This window comes from Elephas maximus, chromosome 6, assembly GCF_024166365.1.
Source record: "Elephas maximus indicus isolate mEleMax1 chromosome 6, mEleMax1 primary haplotype, whole genome shotgun sequence".
Taxonomy (NCBI): domain Eukaryota; kingdom Metazoa; phylum Chordata; class Mammalia; order Proboscidea; family Elephantidae; genus Elephas; species Elephas maximus.
Genome location: NC_064824.1, coordinates 69,316,731 through 69,342,405, shown reverse-complemented (window position 1 = coordinate 69,342,405; position 25,675 = coordinate 69,316,731). Strand labels below are relative to the sequence as shown.

Genomic DNA, 25,675 nt, shown 5'->3' with positions numbered 1-25,675 from the left:
TTTTGACTTAATTATTTGTATGCAGTGACGTACAGTGAGGTATAGGCTGAGATTTGTTTTCACATGCATGTGTAGCATCATTGGTTGAATCTTCATTGAGTTGCCCTTTCACTTTTGTTAAAATCTGTTGATCATAAATATGTGGCTCTGTTTCTGTATTTTTTTGTTTCCTTAATCTATATGTCTGTCCTTTGGCTTGTTTTGATTATTGTCCCGTAACTATGCTCTTCTTTCTCAACATCATTTTGGCTATTCTATATTTGTTTGTAATTTATTTTAGAATTTTTTATTTTATTGTGCTTTAAATGAAAGTTATAAATCAAGTCAGCCTCTCATATAAAAACTTATATACACCTTGCTATGTCCCCCTAATGAGACCTTATATACATCTTGCTGCTGTCCCCCTAATGAGATAACACACTCTTCCTTTCCACGCTGTATTCCCTGTGTCCATTCACCCAGCTCCTGTTCCCCTCAGCATTCCATCTCCCGTCCAGACAGGAGCTGCCGATATAATCTCATGTGTCTGCTTGAGCCAGGGAGCTCACTCCTCACCAGTATCATTGTCTATCCTACAGTCCAGTCCAATCCCTCCCTGAAGAGTTGGGTTTGGGAATGGTTCCAGTCTTGGGCTAACAGAAAGTCCAGGGGTCCTTCTAGTCTCAGTCAGACCAGTAAGTCTGGTCTTTTTACTGGAATTTCAGGTCTGCATCCCACTGTTCTCCTGCTCAGTCGCGGATTCTCTGTTGTATTCCCTGTCAGAGCAGAAATCGGTTATAGCCAGGCACCATCTAGCTCTTCTGGTTTTAGGCTCATGTAGTCTCTGGCTTATGTTGCCCTTTCTGTCTCTTGGGCTCATAATGACCTTGTATCCTTGGTGTTCTTCATTCTCCCTTGCTCCAGGTAGTTTGAGACCAATTGATAGATCTTAGGTGGCCTCTTACTAGCGTTTAAGATCCCAGATGCTACTCACCAAAGTGGGATGCAGAATGTTTTCTTAATACCTTTTGTTATCATTTGCTTGTGATTTTTAGAATCAACCTTGTTAACATCTCCTTCCCTCCAAAAAAAAAAAAAAAAACCCTGCTGAGAGTTTGATTGGTACTTGATAGAATCTATAGGTAAATTTCAGGAGAAATGCCATATTAACAATACCAAGTCTTCTAATTCATGGGCCTGGTATCCCTCTTCATTTATTTACATCTCTTAAAATTTTTTATCAGTGTTTTGTAATTTTTAGCATACAGATCCTGTATATATTTTGTTAAATTTACAGCCAAGTGTTCCCCCCATCCCCCCAATCGTCCTCTTCCTTCTTTTCCTCATCTTCTTCTTTTCTTCTTGGGATTACTGTACATGGCATTTCAAAAAAATTTTTTTGATTATCAGTTATTCAGTGCTAGTGTATAAAAATACAGTTGATTGTTATACAGTCATGTGTTGCTTAATGTTCACGATTCGTTCTATGAAATAGGACATTATGTGATCTAGATGTTGTGCAAACACCATAGGTAGGACCCTGTAATCAAGGTAAAATGCTTAGATTTTATTTGAAGGACAATGGGAAGTTTTGTAGGGTGTTAGAGAGGGGAAGTGAGAATGGCGTGTTCTGATTTGAGTTTTTAAACAGCTCAGAGACTCTTCAGGGCAGCTGGGTGGCCTAGGCGAGGGAGGAGGCTGCTGGATTGATTAGTCCTGGGGAATGGTCATGGCAGACTGAGGTGGGGTGGCAGCAGAGGGATAAGCAGAAATACTTGGGTTGTATTTCAGAGGAGATTTCACAGGAGTTGTTTTTATTATAAGATACGCATGTTGCACACGGGAAGCTGCTACATACGCTACGTCCCATTCTCTGATCAGGTTGTCTGAACTCTGTTACAACCTTACGGGACCACAGACGTTACCTGGTGCATGACTGTATATTGACCTTTTATCTTACAACCTTACTAAAATCTCTTATTAGTTTCAGGAACTTTTTTATAGGATTTTTTGAATTTTCTGTATAGACAATCATGTTGACTGTGAGTAAGTGAGCTTTTGATTTCTTCCTTTCCAGTCTGTATGCCTTTTATTTCTTGCCTTCTTGCACTCGCTAGAACCTCTTACAAGATGTTGAATAGGGATGGTGAGGGGGAGGACATCCTTGCCTTGTTCTAAATCTAAGGGAAAGACATTCAGTTTTGGTTTTATGCTGTTTATGTTAACTTCGGTTTTATGATTTTGCTTTTAGGTTTTTCATAGATGCCCGTTATCATGTTGAGAAAGTCACCTTCTTTTTTCTGGTTTGCTGAGACTTATCCTGCATAGGTGTTGAATTTTGTCAAATGTTTTTTTCTTCATGTATTGAATTACCATGGGTTTTTTTTTTTTCTTTTTTTTTTTTAGTTTGTTAACAAGGTGAATTACACTGATTGATTTTCAAATCTTGAAGCAGCTTTCCATTTCCAGGATAAACTCAGTTGTGATGTATTATCCTTTTTTTATATTGTACTTTTGATTTGTTAATATTTTATTGAGAATTTTGAAGTCTTTGTTCATGAGGGCAGTATTGGTCTATAATTTTCTTGTAATTTCTTCATCTGGTTTTGGTTTAGGAGTGATGTGGACCTCATAAAATGAATTTGGAAGTGTTTCCTCCTTTTCTATTTTTCGAGTAGATTGCATAGAATTGATACTGTCGCTTCCTTAAATATTTAGTAAAATTTGTCAGTAAAACCATTTTGTTTTGTTCATTTTCATTTTGTGTGTGTATGTATGTGGAAAGATAGTTCTAGTGACAGAACGTAGAAAGTAGTCTATTTGGGGGCATAGTTAGATTAAGACAATGAAACTTGTGTTTGGTTTGAGATATACTGAGTTTGGAATGATGATGGGACAAGAAGAAATGAGTTACACCATGATGCTTGGTCAGTTTTAGTTCCCACCTGGCTACTTAAATTTTAATGACAGCTCCAAGGTGACTTCTTGGAGCCACTTCTATTTTATTATGCAAGGGTTCTGTGAAGATCAAATTTGAGAAGGTAGAGAGTTTTGGCTAATAATAGCAGATACTTGCAGTACTTTCTCTATTCCTGGCACTCTTCTAAGCACACTCTATATAAACTCAAAACAAAGATCTGTGGCATAAGCACTATTATTTTTGCTCCCCATTTACAAATACAGAAGCGGGAACGAAGAGAGGTTAAGTAACTTGCCCAAGATCACACAGCTAGTGAGACTAGGTTTAGTGTGGTTTCAGAATCCCTGCTTTAAATACTACTGTCTTCTACTGAATACAACTATTATTCGATTTACACACCAACCACTAATGCCAAAGATGAAGAAATTAAAGATTTTTACCAACTTCACTTGTCTGAAATTGATCAAACATGCAATCAGGATGTGTTGATCATTACTGGTGATTGGAATGTGAAAGTTGAAAACAAAGAAAGATCAGTAGTTGGAAAATATGGTCTTGGTGATAAAAACAATGCTAGAGATTACATGATAGAATTTTGCAAGACCAAGAACTTACCCATTGCAAATACCTTCTTGAACAACATAAACAGCAAGGCAACTATACACATGTACCTCGCTGGATGGAATATGTAGGAATCAAATCCTGTACATCTGTGAAAGAGGTGATGGAGAAGCTCAATATCATCAGTCTGAACAAGGCCAGGAGCCGACTGTGGAACAGACCATCAACTGATCATATGCAAGTTCAAGTTGAAGCTGAAGAAAATTAAAACAAGTCCACAAGGGCCAAGGTACAACCTTGAATATACCCCATGTGAATCTAGAGACCATCTCAAGAATAGATTGAGGCATGGAACACTAATGACAGAAGACTGGATGAGTTGTGAAATGACATCAAGGACATCATACGTGAAGAAAGCAAATGGTCATTGAAAAGACAGGAAAGAAAGACCAAAATGGATGTCAGAATAGACTCTGAAACTTGCTCTTGAATGTAGAATAGCTAAAGCAAATGGAAGAAACAATGACGTAAAAGAGCTGAACAGAAGATTTCAAAGGGTGGCTCAAGAAGACAAAGTAAAATATAATGAAATGCGCAAAGACCTGGAGTTAGCAAACCAAAAGTGAAGAACTTGCCCAGGATTTCTCAAGCTGAAAGAGCTGAAGAAAAAAATTCAAGCCTTGAGTTGCAACACTGAAGGATTCTATGGACAAAATACTGAATGACACAGGAAACATCAAAAGAAGATGAAAGGAATACACAGAGTCACTGTACCAAAAAGTCGACATTCAGCCATTTCAGGAGATAGCATATAATCAAGATCCTGTGGTATTGAAGGAAGAAATCCCGGGTGCACTGAAGGCATTGGCAAAAAACAAGGCTCCAAGAATTGACAGAATATCAATTGAAATGTTTCAACTAACAGATGGAACACTGGAAGCACTCACTTGTCTAAGCCAAGAAATCTGAAAGACAGCTACCTGGCCCAAATACCTGGAAGAGATCCATGTTTGTCCCCATTTTAAAGAGAAGTGATGTAACAATGTGGAAATTATTGAACAGTATCATTAATATCAATGCAAGTAACATTTTGCTGACAGGGAACTATCAGGAATTCAAGCAGGATTTAGGAGAGAACATGGAACAAGGGATATCATTGCTGATGTCAGGTGGATCGTGGCTGAAAGTGAAGAGTACCAGAAAGATGTTTACCTGTGTTTTATTAACTCTGCAAAGGCATTTGACTGTGTGGATCATAACAAATTATGGATAACATTGCAAAGAACGGGAACTCTAGAACACTTAGTTGTCCTCATGCAGAACCTGTACATAGAACAAGAGGCAATTGTTTGAACAGAACAAGGGGATACTGTGTGGTTTAAAATCCAGAAAGGTGTGCATCAGGGTTGTATCCTTTAAAAAAAAGAAAAAATTTTTTTACACCATACTTATTCAATCTGTATGCTGAACAAATAATCTGAGAATTCAGACCATATGAAGAAGAATGGGGCATCAGGATTAGAGGAAGACTCATTAACAACTTGCAATATGCTGATGACACGATCTTGCTTGCGGAAAGTGAAGAGGAGTCGAAGCACTTACTGATGAAGATCAAAGACTACAGCCCTCAGTATGGATTACACCTTACCGTAAAACAAAAATCCTTGAAACTGGACCAATGAGCAGCAACATGATAAAAGGAGAAAAGATTGCAGTTTGTCAAGGATTTCATTTTACTTGGATCCACAGTCAACATCCATGGAAGCAGCAGTCAAGAAGTCAAATGAGGTATTGCATTGGGCAGATGAGCTGTTAAAGACCTCTTTAAAGTGTTAAAAAGTGAAGATGTTGCTTTGAGGACTAAAGTGTGCCTGATTCAGGCTAAGGTATTTTCAGTAGCTTCATATACATGTGAAAACTGGCCAGTGAATAAGGAAGACCGATGAAGAATTGATGCCTTTAATTGTGGTGCTGGCAAAGAATGTTGAATTTACCATGGACTGCCATAAGAATGAACAGATTTGTTTTAGAAGAAGTACAGCCAGAATGCTCTTTAGAAGTGAGGATGGCTAGACTTCATCTCATGTATTTTAGATGTGTTATCAGGGGGACCAGTCCATGGAGAAGGACATCATGCTTGGTGAAGTAGAGTGTCAATGAAAGAGAGGAAGACCCTCAGTGAGAAGATTGACAGAGTGGCTGCAGTGACGGGCTCAAACATAGCAATGGTTATGATGATGGTGCAGGACGGAACAGTGTTTCGTCCTGATGTACATAGGGTCGCTATGAGTTGAAACTGACTAGAGGGCACCTAACAACAACAATAACTGCTTGTCTAAAATAGAAGCAAGTCAGAATTTAAGCATGGTAAATGGAATCATGGGAGCCCTGGTGGCACAGTGGTTAAAGTGCTCTGTTGCTAACCAAAAGGTCGGTGGTTTGAACCCACTGTCCACAGAAGAAAGAAGTGATAGTCTGCTCCTGAAATGATTACAGCATTGGAAACCCTATTGGGCAGTTCTCTGTCCTGTAGGGATGCTATGAGTTGGAATCTACTTGAGGGCAGTGGTGGTTTTTTTGTTTTTTTTTTTTTAATGCAGCCATTAATGCAAAATCTTTCTAAGATGTGACAGTGTATTTACTCTGCTGTTCTGCTTTCTACTGTCAAGTCTCTGAGAGTTTATAAGTAACAAGTGTTATCTGTCTAGGTATCATTCTTAAATTTTATTGAACTGGTGAAGATACGTACTCCTGTGGATTTAATGATTTGAGGGTAGCGGCAGTGAGGTCATGTAGGGCATTATAAAAATACAAATTTGCATGGCCTTTGTTTTCTTAAAGTATCTCACTTGCACATATTTTTAAAATGTGATGTAATATTTTCAAATGATCCTGTGCCAGGGAAAAATTGGTAAGTTTATTATACAGCAAAACCTCACTGGGTTATAAGCTCTTTGAGGCCAGGAATCACGTCTGTCTTGTTACTGTTTTACTTCCGCTGCCAGATGTAAGACTTGGCTGACTTGGCATATAATAGGTGCTGAAATTGAGAATCATCAATTTTGAAACCAGATAGTGTATGAAAAGAGAACAGAGGCGGCAAAACCTCACTGGGTTATAAGCTCTTTGAGGCCAGGAATCACGTCTGTCTTGTTACTGTTTTACTTCTGCTGCCAGATGTAAGACTTGGCTGACTTGGCATATAATAGGTGCTGAAATTGAGAATCATCAATTTTGAAACCAGATAGTGTATGAAAAGGGAACAGAGGGCCTCCGATTGACTGTTGGGGGAAATTTATAGGTAAGAGAGAAGGGGAAATAGAAAAGGTATGGTTGAATTGTGAAAAGCTAGAACTGTGTATTACAAAAGCCAAGGGTAGAGAGATTTTTTTTTTTTTTAATTCCCTTGAAGGATATAGTACACAGTGTCTGATGTAATAGCAGGATTACAAAAAAGAAAATATTGATGATATTTGAAAACACATTTGTCAGGAGTATACTTATAATGGAAACCAGATTCCATGGATCTAAAGAAGATGTGGTTATGAATCAGTAACTTAAGGATTAAAACAGGAACGATAATATTAACAGCATGAAATTCAAACTAAAGTGTGTTTTAAAATACCTATAAAGAGGTCAGAAGGAAGCAAGCGATTGAATGCAAAAAAAAAAAAAAATGCAGCAGTGAGATGGGATATCAAGAAGGAATTGGCTCAAAGGCAAAAATTGAATGTTTTAGCTTTGTAGAGGAAATTACCTCTTCCTCTCCTCCTCTGAGATGAAAGGGAGCCCTGTTGGTACAGTGGTTAAGAGCTAAGGCTGCTAACCAAAAGGTCAGCAGTTCAAATCCACCGTCTGCTCCTTGGATACCCTTTGGGCAGTTCTTCCCTGTCCTATATGATCGCCAGGAGTTGGAATCAACTCAGCGGCAACTAATGCTGCTGCTGAGATGAAAGGAGGAAGAGTGGACAGGAAAAGATGTATTCAGGTACCCATTGTTGTGGAGTTGATTCTGACTCATACTGATCCTATAGGACAGAGTAGAACTGCCTCATAGGGTTTCCAAGGCTGTAATCTTTTTTATTATTATTATTTTAATTACTATACTTTAGATGAAGGTTTACAGAACAAACTAGGTTCTCATTAAACAGTACACATACTGTTTTGTGACATTGGTTACCAACCCCACGACATGTCAACACTCTCCCTTCTAGACCTTGGGTTCCCAGTCATCAGCTTTCCTGTCCCCTCCTGCCTTCGAGTCCTTGCCCCTGGGCTGGCGTGCCCATTTAGTCTCATTTCGTTTTATGGGCCTGTCTAATCTTTGGCTGAAGGGTGAGCCTCAGAAGTAACTTCATTACTGAGCTAAGAGGGTGTCCAGGAACCATACTCTCAGGGTTTCTCCAGTCTCTGTCAGGCTAGTAAGTCTGGTCTTTTTTTGTGAGTTAGAATTTTGTTCTACATTTTTCTCCAGCTCTGTCTGGGACCCTCTATTATGATCCCTGTCAGAGCAGTCAGTGGTGGTAGCCGGGTACCATCTAGTTGTGCTGGACTCAGTCTAGTGAAGGCTGTGGTAGCTGTGGTCTCCAAGGCTGTAGGAGAGACTGCCCATTTTTCTCCCGCAGAGTGGCTGGTGGGTTTGATCTGCAGACATTTCTGTTAGCAGCCAAGGATTTAACCACCGTGACACCAAACCTGTTGCTGTTGAGTCAGTGCCCACTCATAGTGACTGTATAGGACGGAGTACCCCATAGGGTTTCTAAGGAATGGCTGGTGGATTCAAACTGCTGACCTTTTGGTTAGTTAGCAGCTGAGGTCTTAACCACTGTGCCACCAGGGAGCCTTTATATTCGGTAAAACCCCTCACATCTCCCCCCTACCCCCCCCCCCCAAAAAAGAACCATTGGCACTGAGTCAATTCCTACTCATAGCGACCCTGTAAGACAGAGTAGAACTGCCCCGTAGAGTTTCCAGAGAGTGGCTGGTGGATTTGAACTGCCATCCTTTTTTGGTTAGCAGTCATATGTCTTAACCACTGTGCCACCAGAGCTCCTTATATTCAGGTAGCCAAAAAGCAAACCTGTGCCATGGAGTCGATTCCGACTCATAGCAACCCTATAGGATGGAGTAGAACTGCCCCCTAGGGTTTCCAAGGAGCGCCTGGTCAATTCAGACTGCCAGTCTTTTGGTTAGTAGGCAAACTCTTAACCACTAAGTCATCAGGGTTTCCTGTATTCAGGTAGGGGGATCCAAATTAAATGTTGAAACATGACTTCTCTCCATGCTGTCCTCTATACAGGTGAGGATGAAGGGTAAGAAAGGGGATTTTAAAATATAAGGTCTTTAGGAATAGTTCTTAACCTCTGGGAGAGGAATGTCAAGGTATGTAGAAAAGGGCTGGTGTAGTTTAAAAATGTGCTCCAAATGATTCTGTATTCTGCACAATACCCTCCTTGTTCCCTTTGAGAAGTACTCATTTATGTGAATTCTAGCTTTTTTCTCGGTAGTAAATTAGAAGAGATGGATAAAAGTTTAATTGAACTTCAGCAAGAATTTGTGGTGCTTCAGTCTTCATACTAGCAATTACATGAGGGTGCTTTTTTTTTTTTTACTTCTTAAGGTGATTGTTTAAAAATAGGTGTTAATCTCTGTGGTCTGTTTGTTACATGTGTGCATGTTCCACTACCCTGTGGAAACTGAAAATTAGCAACTGCAAGAAATCTCCAGAGATGTGACAACAATACAATCCTTCCCAGTTTAATATATAGTCAGATGAGGTATATATAAACAAAATAACTAACAGAATTCTAAATAAGCCTAGAATAAGGAGGTTATTCTGGGAGAACAGGGTATTTTTCAAACTGTGGACCATGGTCCATTAATGGTTCATGAATTCAATTTAATGGGTCAGAACCAGTGTTTTTTTTTTAATGGTCTAGAATAGACTAGAAACTGTTAGAGTGCATTGCATGCAGTAACGTTGTGTTTGTAAAAAAAAAAAAAAAAAATTTTTTTTTATTGTGCTTTAGGTGAAAGTTCACAGCTCAAGTTAATTTCTCATACAAAAACTTATACACACATTGTTATGTGACCCTAGATACTATCCCTATAATGTAATGGCAAAAACTTTTTAATATATGTGTGTACATACCTGTGAACTGAGTTGGGTGGAAAATATGTTTTTCACTGTGGATTACAGTCAAAGGAGTTGGAAATCCACTGTTTTAAAGGAATAGGATATTTTGCCCAGGGGTGTAGACATTATATAAATTTTAAAGTACTGATAAGACTCTTAATTTCATCTTTCTTTAGCATTCGTTTATAGACTTTTTATTGACTTTTTAACTAACCATATACAGATATACCGTTTATGTGTATGCATATATAATATGTGTATATACATGCAAATAATGTGTATATGTATATATATATATTTTTTTCACTTCTTAATAGGTGCAATGGATGAGCTTCATAGTCTGGATCCAAGAAGGCAAGAATTATTGGAAGCTAGATTTACAGGCGTTGCAAGTGGGAGCACTGGGAGCACTGGCAGTTGCAGTGTTGGAGCTAAAGTGAGTAAATTTGCAATCTTTGACTTTCTTTGTATGATCTAAAATACATTCTGTAAAGGATCCCTGCATATATGCATAATGGCAAATTACTATTTATTTTAATTTCTATAATGTGTTGAAAGAGTGAAATCAGTGTTGATTAACCTGACTTCTAGTATGGCATGATGTATTTCAAGGACATTATTTTCCCATATGGCATAATATGTTTCAGAGATAAAAGAAATTTTGGTAGATTGTACTGCCTTTCTCCCATTGTATAATTTCTTTACCTTTCCTCTTCTTTGTTTCTCCTTTGCCCCTGCCGTATTGCTGTCTGTATAATCCACTACTTCTAACCGCTGCATAAAACTTAATAGAGTATCTCTTACCTATGAGCTCTCCTAGTGATAGATACCAGAAGAATCGTGGGAAGAATTCAAGGACATCATGCATGAAGAAAGTGAAAGATCATTAGAAAGACAGAAAAGGAGGAAGACCAAAAAGAATGTCAGAAGAGACTCTGAAACTTGCCCTTAAGCTCAGAGTAACTACAGCAAACAGAAGAAATGATGAAGTAAAATAGCTGAACAGAAGATTTCAAAGTGCAGCTCAAGAAGACAAGGTAAAGTATGATGAATGTGCAAAGATTAGAGTTAGAAAACCAAAAGGGAAGAACACAATTGGCATTTATCAAGCTCAAAGAACTGAAGTGAAAATTCAAGCCTTGAGTTGCAATACTGGTGGATTCTATGGGTAAAAAAACTGAGTGACACAGGAAGCATTAAAAAAAGGTGGAAGGAATATACAGAGTCACTGTTCCAAAAAGAATTGGTCGGTGTTCAACAACTTCAGGAAGTAGCATATGATCAGGACTACTGCACTGGAAGCATTGGTGAAAAACAGGGCTCCAGGAATGGACAGAATACCAATTGAAATGCTTTGACAAATGCATGCAACATTGGAAGCTCTTAGTCCTCTATGCCAAGAAATTGGGAAGACAGTTATGTAGCCAACCCGTTGAAAGATATCCATGTTCATGCCCATTCCACAGAAAGGCAATATCAAATGGAATGTAGAAATCATTGATCAGTATCATTAATATCACATGCTAGCAAAATTCTGCAGAAGATAATTAAAAAATGACTGCAGCTATACATCAGCATGGAACTGCCAGAAGTTCAGGCTGGATTTAGAAGAGGATGTAGAACGAGGGACTGTTGCCAGATAGATCTTGGCCAAAAACAGAGAACTATCAGAAAGATTTTTATCTGTGTTTTATCAAACTACACAAAGGAATTTCACCATGGGGGTCATAACAAATTATGAATAACATTGTGAAGAATGAGAATTTCAGGGTACTTAATTGTGCTCAGGTGGAACCTATAGATGGCTCAAAGACAGTCATTTGAACAGAACAAGGGGATACTGTGTGGTTCAGAATTTGAAAAGGCATGTGACAAGGTTGTGTCCTTTCACCTTACTTATTTGGTGGGAGAGTTTTTTTTTAATTGTGCTCAGGTGGAACCTATAGATGGCTCAAAGACAGTCATTTGAACAGAACAAGGGGATACTGTGTGGTTCAGAATTTGAAAAGGCATGTGACAAGGTTGTGTCCTTTCACCTTACTTATTTGGTGGGAGAGTTTTTTTTTAATTGTGCTCAGGTGGAACCTATAGATGGATCAAAGACAGTCATTTGAACAGAACAAGGGGATACTGTGTGGTTCAGAATTTGAAAAGGCATGTGACAAGGTTGTGTCCTTTCACCTTACTTATTTGGTGGGAGAGCTGGACTGCATAAGCAAGAGTATGGTAGCAGGATTGGAGGAAGGCTCTAACAACCTGCAACATGCAGATGATACAACCTTGCATATCGAAAAGAAAGATGAAGCACTTACTGATGAAGGCCAAAGACTACAGCGTTTAGTAATGGATTACACCTGAAATGAAGAAAACAAAAATCCTCACAATTGGACCAATAAGCAACATCATGAAAAAAGGGAGAAAATATTGAAGTTGTCAAGGATTTCATTTTACTTGGATTCACAGTCAATGCCCATGGAAGCAGCAGTCAAGAAACCAAATGACATATTGCATTGGACAAATCTGCAAAAGACCTCTTTGGAGTATTAAAAAGCAAAGATGCCACTTTAATGTCTAAGGTGCATCTAACCCAGGCCATGTTTTTTTCAGTCACTTCACATGCACGTGAAAGTTGGAAAATGATAAAGGGATACGGAAGAATTGATGCATTTGAACTGTGGTGTTGGTAAAGAACATTAAATATACCGTGGACTGCCAAAAGGATGAAAAATCAGCCTTAAAAGAAATGTAACCAGAATGTTCCTTAGAAGCAAAGATTGTAAGACTATGACACATCATCAGGAAAGACCAATTGCTACAAAAGGACATTGTGTTTGGTAAAATAGAGGGCCAGCAAAAATGAGGGAAACTTTCAGTTTGAGATAGTTGACAACACTAGTCACAACAATGGACTCAAACATACCAACACAGTACTGGTCAGCATTTCATTTTGTTATACATAAGGCCTCCATGAGTCAGAGCTGACTTGATGGCAACCAAAAACAACAACTGCCCGTGAGGCCTCCCGATGATAGTCACCAGGTTTGTCTTCAACTCCCCACTACCTCAGACTGCAATGAAAATTCTTGTACTCGTTCTCTTAAGGGTCTTGTAAGGATTTATTTAGCGAACATTCCTAAAAGCAGAATTGTTAGATCATAGCGTATGTATAGACTTATGTTGAGTAAACAGCACAAGATTGCTATTCAGAACCGTTGTGCTGATCTGCAATTTCAGCAGAATGCATGCATATTTCCATATCCCCACACCCTCACAAACACTTGGAGTTATCCACATTTCTCATTTTTGACAGGCCAATAGGTATAAAATACCTCGTTTTGATTGTACTGCCAATTATCTTGAATATTCATATGCGTATTAGCTTGTAGCGATTATTAACTTTTAAATTGTTCCCATTCGTTTCTATTAGATTGCTTTATTTTTTGAACTGATTTGCGCATGTCCCTTGTATAGTCTACATATTAATTCCTTGTTTTATACACTGCAGACGACTCCTTCCGTTTCAGCATGTGTCTGTTAACTTTGTTCATGGTGTCTGTAATTGTACAGGAATGGTACCCATCATTGCACAGGACTCTTAATTTTTTTATTATGAAATTCACCATTTTTTGCATTATGGTGTACACCTCTGAAGTTTTGATTAACTCTTGGTATACTAAGAAAAATGGTCATCACCATTAGCGATTTGGGTCATATGGACTCTTTTTATATTTGTAAGTTATTTTACCACTAATTTACAGGAGTAAGAATAAAGATACAATGAAAAACAACTTTATTAGACATTTTAATAAGAATTTAAGCATAGTAAACCTCTTTGTATCAAGTACATTTTGGTGCACAAACATAAAAGACAAAAGAATATTACATAATGAAATCCTTCTGGTTGAATGACCAACTGGATGAGAATACCATGTTTCATCTTTGTCCTTAGAAATAAATTGTTGAATTCATTAATTCTTGAATTTGAGAAAATTCGTCTAGGATAATGTCATCTGAAGACTGTCTCTGAGATTTCACTGTCATCAATTTTAGAGGCTGGAGTGCTGCCGTTTTTCTCTTTGTGTTTATTTTCTGATTTGTCTAATGTGAAATGTCTTTGTTATTTTCTTCTCTTGGCCATTATGAGTGGAAAATGAAAATCTCTGAATTCTCAGTTGGATTCTGTGAATGCTAAAATCAGACTATAAAGATGGTATCTCTAGTCTTTTATACCTTCTTGAAAGATGATGTAATACTTTGGGCAAGGCAAACAGAAAACTGAAAGAGATAATTTATCTCGCTATTACATCAGCCATTTAGACCATTAGATCTGTATTGTTTTTGTATTGCTACTATAAAAAATCACTGCCAGCTTACTTGCGTAAAACAACACAAATTTATTAGCTTATAGTTCTATAAGTCAAAAGTCTGACAAAGCTCTTACTGGGCTAAAGTCAAGGTGTTGGCAGGACTGTACTCCTCTTTGGGGGCTGTAGGGAGAACCTGTTTCTTTGCCTTTTCCATGTGCCTCAGCTCATGACCCCCTTCCTCCATCTTCAAAGCCAACAGTGTTGCACCTCTCTGACCCTACTCCCAAAGTCACATCTCCCTTTGACCACAGCCTGGAAAGATTCCCTTGATTTTAGGACTCATGTGATTAGATTGGGCCCACAGGATGATCTGAGATAACCTCCTTACCTCCCTTAATTGTGTGTACAAGGTTTCTTTTGCTATGTGAGGTAACATATTCACAGATTCAGGGGATTGGGGCAGGGGCATCTTTGGGAGCCATTATTCTGCCAACCTCACGTCATTCTTCTGTTTTCTTATTATTTAATTTTAGTATAGTTGGAAATAATTGATGAATGATGATGAGTAATGATGGTAATACCTAGAATGTTGAAATAACAAAATATTTCTAGGTACTGTATACCGAACTGAAACCAAACCTGTTGCCATCGAGTCAATTCCAACTCATAGCGACCCTATAGAGCAGAGTACAACTGCCCCATAGAGTTCCCAAGGAGGGTCTGGTGGATTCGAACTGCTGACCTTTTTGGTTAGCTGCCATAGTACTTAACCACTACGCCACCAGGGTTTCCAGGTACTGTATAGGAAAAATAAAATCAGTAAGATCCCATAATTTATCTTGGATTTATGAAAGGGTCAGGCAGACATATGGTTATTATAAGATAGAATGAGTTTTAGTCTATTATAAAAAGTAAACTGTATTTTAGTTCTTTGGATGATCTTTAAGAAAGACTTAAAGTCCAGCAATATTAATCTCGAAATAGTTGGAACTGCTTGAAAAAGAAGCTCAAATATTAAAATTGGGTCCAGTGGATCCTGATGGTAACCTAAGGGCTAAATACTTTCCCCACCTCTGGGCCACAGAAATATTCTGTGGTTTATTCTATTACAGTTTTACTGTCATATTTGGTCTTTATCTAAGGTCTATCTTTTATATACTACTGATAGTGACCCTTTTTTTTTTTTTCTCCTCCCAGTGAATCACTTTTCTCCTTACTTTGTCTTCCTCTATAAATTTTGGTTCTGATTTAATTTTCTTTTGCTTTGAGGAATTTCCTCAGAATACATACTGTCATATGTTTTGAGTCTTTGTATATTTAAAAATGTCTTTCTGTTGCTTTCCCATAGTACCTCAGTTGTCCACAGACATTGTTTATATAGCTTCTCATTTCCAATCTTTCTTCAGCTTAAGGAAGTTTTCTTTTTAATATTTCTTTGATTATTATTTTTCCTTAATCTCTTCCACCAGTTATTTTCATGGTAGGCCTCCTAGATACATATTCTGTGTCTCCTTTTTTTGCCATAATTTCAGTTTCTGCATATTTTTTATATTAAAAATAAATCTCATTTTCTACATTATTGATTCAGCTTCTAGCAGTGTTTCTTCCCACTTTTTACTGAATTTAAATTTTTGCAGTCATGTTTCAGAATGAGAATTTTTAAATAGGTATAATTTGAGATAAAAGTTTGGTGGTGCAAATGGTTAAAGCCCTTGATTACGAACCAAAACGTTAACAGTTCATATTCACCCAGAGGCAGCTAAGAAAAAATGCCTGGTGACCTGTCTCCAAAAGGTCATAGCCTTGAAAACTATGGAGCAGTTCTACTTTGTACATACAGGGTATCCATGAGCTGGAATCAATTTGACAGCAAACAACACAATTCCTCATTATATATTTTTTAAATATCTTTCTGTTTCTAATGCAATTTCTGCACCAGTTGAACCACCTATTCTGTGTTTGTCTATGGCTCTCCTGCTCTCTGTCTCTCGCAAGCTAATTAAAAAAAAAAGAAAAAAAATTTTTTTCTTTTTTTTTTTTTTTTTAAGCTAATTAGGCTCCTTAAATGACCTGTAATATTTTCTTGCCAACTTGTGTTTTGTTGGTGAGGGTTTCTACCACATCTGTTCAGGTCAGGCAGTTGGGTCTTCCCAGCAATGGTGGATTGGCTGGTGGTGAGGAATAAACAAGATGTTTCTTCACAGTATTCCTAGTGTTGACTTCATATGCCTTCTAGACCAGCACATGAAGCAGAAATAATCAGCTCAAGTCAGCTGCTAGGCCTACTCTCGAGCAGTCCTGGGACAGACTTTCTTTACCATAGGTTTTTTCCAGAAAGGCAGGCCTGCTCCAGTTTCCCTATTTTGTATTATTAGTTCTCCCAGAAACCCTGGTGGTGTAGTGGTTAAGAACTACAGCTGCTAACCAAAAGGTTGACAGTTCGAATCCACCAGGTGTTCCTTGGTAACTCTATGAGGCAGTTCTGCTCTGTCCTATAGGGTCACTACGAGTCGGAATCAACTAGACGGCAATGGGTTTGGTGTTTTTTGGTTTTCAAGAGATTTGTATATCCTGATTCTCTCATATCCCTGATTTGAATATTTGAAAGACTGAGGCAATTAGAAGGCTAATTTTGAGACTTGAATGTATTCCAAAGGGCACTGGGAAAAAAATTCACTTGTGCTCTACTGTAGACTTGTACTCTTAGCACTAGCCAGTCTCAGCAAGCTCTTTGGAACTGAAAATAGGGCCAGTTTTTGTTTTAATTAATTATTTTTTACTTTGAAGCTGAGAACATCACATTAAAAAAAAAATCTAGTTGTTTTATTCCCTTAGCATACATTTTAAAGTACTCATTATGTGTAAGCGCTTATTTAGTGTCCTGGATTTGCAAACAACCAGACAGAACAAGATCCCTGCCCTCAGGTATCTTATTCTCTAGTAATAGCCACAGCAGAACAAGTGTTGGTAGCTTTGAGACTTAACTCTTTTAAATGATCCAACCCCCTACAGAAATAGCTAAACTTCCCCATCCTGATTTAGATATATTGCAGTGTTTGTTAAATTAGTATTTCAATCTGTATTACGGCTGTATAAATACTATTCACAGCTGAACCTTGTAAGAGCCTATCATTACAAACAACTTTTTGTTTTCTCTAAAGGTAGTAGTTGCCCCCTCCTTTTTTTTTTTTTAGTTTTCTATGTATTCATCCTCACTGCAGAGGTGCATAAATCTCCCCTCAATATTTCCAAATACATCCACTCCCAGACATCCCCTCCTGAAGTCCTTTATTCTTCTCTGTTCTTTTTTTAAAAAAAAAAATTACTTATTTTGTTGTTGTTGAGAATATATACAGCAGAACAAACAACAATTCAGCTGTTTCTACATGTGCAATTCAGTGACATTGGTTATATTCTCTGAGTTACACAACCATTCTCACCCTCCTTTTCTGAGTTGTTTCTCCCGCATAATATAGACTCACTGCCCTCTAAGGTTCCTATGTAATCTTTTGAGTTGCTGTTGTCAATTTGATTCCATGTAGATAATGCTTAAAAGAGCATAATGTTCAAGGCAGACTTTTTTTAACTGGTAATCTATTGTTTGGTTTTTAAGAAGACTGAAGTTCTTTATTCCATTCTTTTCTAGGCTAATTACTTTCTAATTCTGCTGCTTACCTGTCATCCTGGAATCTCCCTTCTTGAACATCTTGAACATTTCTTTTGTATGTGTCTGTGTTGAGGTCCTGTTTCCCATATCCCATATTTTCCTCTCTGTTTGTTTTTTTTGAAAGAGGGTGAGTAGAGCAGATTCTCTGTAGTTAAGAAAGAGTACATGGTAGTAAATTTTTCAAGACCTTGCTTATTCTTCTCCCAGTTGGTTGTCATTTGTCTAGGTGTAGAATTCTCGGTTGGAAGTCAGTTTCTCAGAATTTTGAAGGCATTGTTCCATTGCCTTCTAGCTTCCAAAATTACTGTTGAGCAGTCCAATGCCATTCTGATTCCTAATCCTTTGTAAGTGTCCTTTTTGTTCTTCTCTGAAAGGATTTAGGTCTTCTTTTTATTTCTGGCATTTAAAATTTTCACTGTAATGTTCCTTGATGTGGGTGCTTGGTTGAACCAGTGTGTTTGGTTGAAAAAAGTGCCCTTCCAATCCAGAGACTGGTGCTTTCCAGTACTGGAAAAGTTTCTTGAATTCTGTATTTGATAATTTCAGCTCTTTGGTTTTCTTATTCTTTTTTTCCAGAACTCTTATTATTTGGGACTGATTCTTTAATTTTCTTTTCTAATTTGTTTGGTCTCTTTTTTTTTGGAAGTATTCCTCAGCTCTATCTTTGAATCTCTTTTTATTTTCTTTTCCATTTCAGCTATCATATTTTTTTAATTTCCAGAAGCGTATGCTGTTGTTGTTTTCTAAGTTCCCTTTTCATAGCTTGCTGTTATTAGGGTATTCATAGTAGTTCTATGTTTGTGTGTGTTTTTTTCATGCTCCCTGAATTGTCTCTATTTCCTATGAGTTTCTTTTTACTTTTTGTTTACATTTTTTCATATGTGTAGTGATTCTTGGACTTTGTTCTTATCAATGCGTTAGGCGCTTAAATACTGGGAAGCTGTGTTTGAGTAGGCAGGGCTTATTGACTGATGAGTTGTGCGGTAAGACAACCCGGAGTCATTTCTCTGAGAGATTTGTGACTCTTGATATCTGTAAGCATTATCTGTGGTGTATATTTGCTCTTGGGTTCATTCAGATTTAATCTTCATTTCTGAAACTACTTTTATTTCTAATGTTTTCCTGCATTCTGTTACCTTTTTTCTGTTTTGTTTTTTAATCTGATTTATGGTGTTCTTTCATGTCTTGAATCATTTTCGTAAATTTTTTTAGCTCATTTTGAAATAGTAGGTTATACTTTTCATCTGTTTTGTGAGTATATGTTCCTGGTATGCTTTTATTATCAGGGTGTTATTCTGCACCTTATTCTTTTTTTTTTCTTATAACTTTATAGGATTGACCTAAATCATTTTCTGTTGCTTACTTTCATGTGAAATTGGTTTTCCTGAACTTTTAAAAGAGGTGTGGTTCAGGATGAGTTTTCTGATGGAACTCCTGCTGCTGTCCTTGAGCACTCTTCAAAACTGTGGACTTTGATTTCTGAGATTTCTAGGCTCTGCTTCCTCCTTTTTTTGTTTGAATATTCTCTTTCCTTTATCTCTTTTGTACTTACTGTATTTTGTTTTGCTTCCACACCCAGTAGTTTATCCTCATCGTGTGGCCCTGTTAGGGAAGGATTAATTTCAAGACTTCATAGAGGTTAGAATGTTTCAATCTATTCAGACTTTACTGTGGACTCCTTATACTTAGATACTCACTATTGGAAAGGGCAAAAACCCTTCCATTTATAGCTTCTGTACTTAAATTGACCTGCTGGCTTTAGTTAATACCTGTCACTATATTTTGAAGTCTCTTGTTCTCAGATATATCAGACACCCTGTTTGTTTCTGCTTCCTCCATACGGATAATGATATCCTGTAGGTCTTGGGGTTGTCAGTGATTTTTCTCCACCTGCTTTTTGGAGCGATGGGGGAATTCATGGAGATTCCTTGTTAGTTCTGTTGTACGTGTTGTCAGTGGGTTTTTGGTTTACTATCGAGTTTTGTATTTTTTATGTGAGTTTTTAGGGATGCTCTAAGACTTTGCCACTGCCTCTATTGTGTCAGAATCTTTCTAATTTAGCATTTCTTAAGTGCTGTTGATGGTGTTCTTTGTTTCAGGTTTGATAATCTTGCCCTAATCCAATTATAACTTTCCTCCAGGTGGTACTTGAATCTTTATCAGTTCAAGTGCTGTCCTTTGTTTAAAATAGCCTGTACAGTGCCCAGCATAGCACTGGACATGTATATAGTAAACATTTTATAAATGTTGCCTAATTAGATTTATGACCCAGAATCATCAGTTTAAGAATTTATCTGTGGGTAATTTATAGGCTGACTTGCAAACTTTCATAGTTGGATTAGCAGCTATTCTTATAAATGAAAGGGAAGCATAGATAAACTAACAGAGCTGCCTGTACATGAAGTTAATTCATGTGTCATCTTTGGTCAGTCTCTGGTTTAAACATTCTTGGAAGACATTGATCTAATGTACTGATGGTCCAAAAAAAATCAGCAAAATAATAAACCTCATAAAAGACTAAGCCAAAACAACCCTAAGAACTGTCCAGTTTGTTAATATAAAGAAAGGCCAGGGGTGTGTGTGGGATATGATGGACTCTGATAAGTTCGTGAAAGGAATTGAGGAATACAAATAATACTTTCACTTAAAGCATTAGTTTTATACATTGGGTGGTAGTTTTAGGGATCTTCCTAACAGTGGCCTGATTCCTTTGCTCTTTAATTTGGTGACCCAAAAAATTAGCTGAAACAAGTTGGTTACTGAGACACAGCAGAGCTTTATTGACTTGATGAACTTTCTCAGTATTTATAGTCTGAAGAACTTGGTAATTATTTTTGCTTTATATGACTTCCTTGCTTAAAGGAATCATATTTTATTTTTATTTCTATAAATAGATATTTGCTTTGTAATATGTTTATTTAAAAATTGATCCTAATTTTTACCTTAATTTTTTTTTTTTTTTTTTTTAACAGGCCTCAACAAATAATGAAAGCTCTAATCACAGTTTTGGAAGCTTGGGATCTTTAAGTGACAAAGAATCAGAGGTAAGTAATTTCATCTTAGCTGTGGTGCTGTTAAAGTAAAATCCGGAATCACCTTTTTTAATCAGATGGGTTTTTTGTTTTGTTTTGTTTTTTAACCTTCGTCAGCCCTTGCCCTAAAATTTAATGCTTTTTAAGTTTCTTGTAGGAGTATATTTTGTTCTGCCTTATGAAACAATATTCAGACGGAAGACTATATTTGCCATTAGAAAGAAAATATAGTTTCTTTGTTGTGTAGCTGAACTCGTACATTAGTGGTATAGATGTTCTTAATAGATTATTACTACTCATTCATAATTCTATGAGATGAAGGTCATTTTTGAAATACTTTGTTTCACAGTTTTCTATTATTTCTTGCTGTACTTCCCTCCTCCTTTGATCCTAAGTAAGGGTTGTATATTTTCTGTGGTGTAGATAATACATGTTTTTTCTTATTTTAGGATTTCTTGTGGAATCATACTGTTAGTTTTCACTTTTTATATTTAAAAAAATCTGAAGACTCCTCTCTTCCCCCTGCCATATGCCCACTTACTAACCCCACTGAGAAAATACATCGGATTTTATGTAGGCATTTGGATCCATGGTATAGTTCACTTTGAACGTGATACACTTGATGGCATCTTTTTAAAATGTTTAGACTGGAAGTTCTTTGGGTGTTAACATTCGTTTGTTGATGCTACAACTTCACTTTTTGTGAATATAGCCTGTAATATTTTATCTTCTCAGATTATAGAGTTCTGTTGCTTATTTTTTAACGTGTGTGTGTGTTATGTATGTTTTCCCTGTCAATGTTAATTTATTCCCACTTGATCCATTTTAGTCTTTGTTCTGCTTGAGTTAGTGTAGATGCATCACTTTGATATTACCAATAGGCCGTTAGTACTCAGAAACTCTTAGACATTTGGTATTCAGTGGATAGGACCATTAAAGGTGGCATCTTTTCAAGCCCTGTGTTATTTGAAAGCATCCAGGAATCTGTAGGTGGACAGTTTTGTGCAGTTCTATGCAGGCACCCTGATACTCCAAAGGAGTGTGGCATAGGGCTCTCACTCATCAGGCTTTCCCTTCCACAGAGACAACTGGCAGGCAGCTGAAAGGACTGTGCAAGTGACGGGACTTTATCTGCAGTAGGTTGGTTCCCTTGAGGTAAGCGTTAGTAGCCCCTGTAGTATCAGATTATCACAGTTTAGTTTTTTTCAAATTAACGCTTATACTAAGTCCTTAAAATTTGTAGGTTTAGATCTAGTCAAAGTACAGTTTTTTCCTGGACTTTGGAACATTTCTTGGTATTTTCACAGAAGTGGGTATATTTAGTGATTTCTTAGGCTTTTGTATTGTGAAGGGCAATAAAATAATTTTAGATGTTATACTCCCTCTTACAGTCACCAAATCTGTTTTTGATGGATTTTTAGTAGAAAAAGGTTACCTATAATAGTTATGGTTTTCCATATTCTTTATAAGTACTCATAGTCCCAATTATAAGTTATAGATTCAGTATTTAGAATCTCTTCAAAGGAATCGGTCTATAAGAAAATTCCGTTTTCCTTTTTAGAAATTGTGAGGATTACTTTAGGCAGTGTTTCTAAGTTAAAATATTGGTTGTGGGGTGTTTTTTGTTGTTGTTTTTTAATTGATCATTTACAGTGGAATACAGTTTGGTTAGCCGGTAGATGTACCTAGCTTTATTTGTATAGCATTTTTGACAATTTTTGACAGCAATAAAAATATTGAAAAATCTTTTGGCTTTTGCTGTTAAATACTTTATGTCGGAAATATTTGCAAATTGATGACTAAGTCAGGTGGCGCACTATTTTGGAAATGACTATGGATAATACATTTTTCTTAAGATTTGAAGTAGCAACTTTTCCTTTTTTCTTTATTTTGCATTCTTTTCATTTAAGAAGCTGCTTGTCTGAAAAATGATTCCCAAGTAGTTAGATACCTTAATTAATGGAGTTTTAAGTAAAGCTGTTGAGAATAAACAAATACAGATAGAAGTACTTCTGTTTTTCCTAATATACTTAAGGATACACCTAGGGGTAAAATTTATGAAGTATTCCATTGTCTTCTGGTGTCATTATATTTTTTTGGTAATTCGCTCCCTGATTCATTACATTTTTTTAAATAATATTTTTGTTTTTATGAACAAGTAGTACTAAAAGGTTTTTTTTTTTTAAATAGCGGTTTTCTACCACCCACCCCTACTCCTGAAGCAAGCAACTACTCTCTATTCTTTCAAATTTTTTCTTGATACTTATTTTCATATTTTAATGTAAATAGTATTCATATCCTGCTATTTCAGTTTATCAACTGGACATAACCTGTTGATTCCCTCTTAGTATTTGTGAAGATTTTTAGCTCATTAATATCCCCTTTCTGTACTTCCTGTTTTCCTACACAGTATTCTTTTCAGACACTCAGAACCCTCCTGTTTTCATCAATCCTCTTATTATTAAAATTGAAGAGCATCTGATAATCACTATTAGGTTGATTAAATCTACTTCAACTGAAATTTTTCATAGTTAACTATTATTTTATATATGAATTTGCCTTTTATTTCTAATTGTAAAATAAGAAGGATCTTCCTCTTGCTGACAAAATCACCTGGTAGATAGGAAGGGTGCTCGTTTTGTTTTGTTTTGCATCACTCAAGGTCTGTTCTGCTGGCCCCAAAAATCAGATTTTCAATAAGCATTTATCGCTTATCTGTTACCTCTTAGTCTGTACCCAAGCACAGGCGATATAAAGATGAATAGGATGTTTGCGTGTGGTCTGAGGCTCCCTGAGGGGATCTCTGACAGTCTTTCAGGAGGTCTACCAAGTGAAAACAGTTTTCATGATACTGGTAATAAGATATTATTTGCCTTCTTTACAATAATGCCTAAGACATTATTTGGTTTTTTTATTCTCATTTTTATGAGTTTGCGGTGGAAATTCCCAGAGACTATATAACATGCGATGACATCATTGGTCTGACAATTTACAGACTGTGTATTAGTGTATTCTAGTGTTTTAAAAGTTTTTCAGTTTTAATTTCTAAAACAGTAAATATCAGTATAACCCACAAAAATGAGAGTTCCTCGGCATCCTTCACAATTTTTAAGAGTTGTAGAGGGGTCCTGAAACGAAAAAGTTTGCAAATTGCTATTCTAGATGAACTCATTCTGATTGTGTAACGTTAGGAAATGCTAGCATTTAAAGACAGGGAAAAGGGACTTGCTGGAGAAAGAGTTACAGAGGTAGGTAGATAGTAGGTAGGAAAGGAGGAGAAAGTGAAGGAGGAGAATAGTAGAATCTTGTCACAGATGTCAGTTAAGATAATGACTCTAAAAAGTGACAGAATTTGTCACATTGTATTAGTTTTAGTGGGTTAATGAGAATGAGGTGCCAGGTTGTAGTCCATTAAGGAGTGATTGGAAAGTGAGGAAATAGTGACAGCAAGTATTGACTACTCTTGGCAGAATATTGACTGTGAAGGAAAGGAAACAGTATCTAGTGTCAACAGGCTTGACATACCATGTGCTCAGGAAAGGGTAATAGCAGAGCTGTGGTGGAGACAGGGCAACAGGAGAAAACAAGAACAAAACAAAATACCTTTTCCTTGAAAATCCAGTCCAGTGCCGTTGAGTCGATTCCTATAAATGGATGAAATTCAGAGCCTGGGTGAGCACGGTAGTTTGGATATAACCAGGCATATCCTTTCCTCTGAACTGGGCGTAGAAGGATGAACTTGTGTGCCAGAAAACCCTTTCTCCTACTTAACAGTGAAAATAGAGGTTATCACGTGAAAGGAAAGAAGCATGAGTGGATTGTGGGTTTGAGGAAAATGATTAATAATTTATGTGAGGGATGGAAAGGGGAATTTGCTGGAGCACACATCCCTTATTTAACGTCTTAGAATGCCTGAAGAAGTTAGAAACATAGTCTGTGGGCCTTCTCTGCTAGCTAAATTTTTTATCAGAATAAGAGAAGAAGCCCATGTTTCTTGGCTATCAATGTTTTCCAAGTTTTAGAATTCCCTGACACTCTCCCCATGGATCCACCTACTTATAGCTCTCCTTGCAGAACCCCTGCCTGTCTAAACACAAAGACTCTCCTTCTCTGTTTTCTCTAAATTCTGTGCAATTGCTGTTCTCATCCCAACTGTACCCCAGGATGCTAAGATAAATTCTGTATCTTCTAGATCATTTCGAATTTACAGTGGTTATTAATACCATAAGCACTCCTTCTTCTTATCTTTCCTTTTGGATATTCTACAATATTTCTCTGCTTTTTTTCCTGCTGAGGTTGGGATATTTGTGAGTGATTACAAATATCATTGAATTATATCATCTTTGATAATGCTAGAGAAGCACCAAAAAAAACCTAAACCCATTGCTGTTGAGTTGATTCCAACTCATGACAACCCCATGTGTTACAAAGTAGAACTGCTCTATAGAGTTTTATTGGCTGTAATCTCTGTGAAAGCAGATCACCAGGCCTTTCTTCTGCATTGCCTCTGGGTGGGTCTTAACCGCCAATCTTTAGGTTAATAGATAAGCGCAAACTGTTTCACACCACTTAGGGACCTTAGAGAAGCACCAAAACCAAACCAATTGCCATGGAGTCGATTCTGACTCATGGCAGCCCCATGTGTTATAGAGTAGAGCTGTACCATAGGGTTTTCGTGGCTATAATCCTAACAGAAGCAGATTGCCAGGCCCTTCTTCCACAGTACCACTGTGTGGGTTTGAACTGCCAGCCTTTATGTTAGTATTGAGTGCAAACCGGTTGCGCCACCTAGGGACCTTTAGAGAATCACCAAACCCAAAAAACCAAACCCTGTGCCATCGAGTCTATTCCGACTCATAGAGACCCTATAGGGCAGAGTAGAACTGCCCCACAGAGTTTCCAAGGAGTGCTGGTGGATTCGAACTGCCAGACCTTTGGCTAGCAGCCGTAGCACTTAACTGCTACACCACCAGGGTTTCCATAGAGAATCAGTCATAGCTATATATGCATCTGTGCTTATACACCATATAGTACAGAATATTCATGTTTGTAAAGCAGACACATGTCAAGTGA

At 37.2% G+C, this 25,675-nt stretch overlaps 1 protein-coding gene across 2 annotated transcripts in view; it reads left to right on the top strand.

The window, feature by feature from the left end:
- The window catches only part of TLK1 (tousled like kinase 1), a 139,118-nt gene that overhangs the window by 45,592 nt on the left and 67,851 nt on the right, over positions 1–25,675 (top strand). For both annotated transcript variants that reach the window (XM_049887408.1, XM_049887409.1), the window contains exons 2-3: positions 9,914–10,032; positions 20,543–20,614. In XM_049887408.1, the coding sequence (XP_049743365.1) occupies positions 9,914–10,032; positions 20,543–20,614 (191 nt within the window). The remainder of the gene's footprint in view (positions 1–9,913; positions 10,033–20,542; positions 20,615–25,675) is intronic.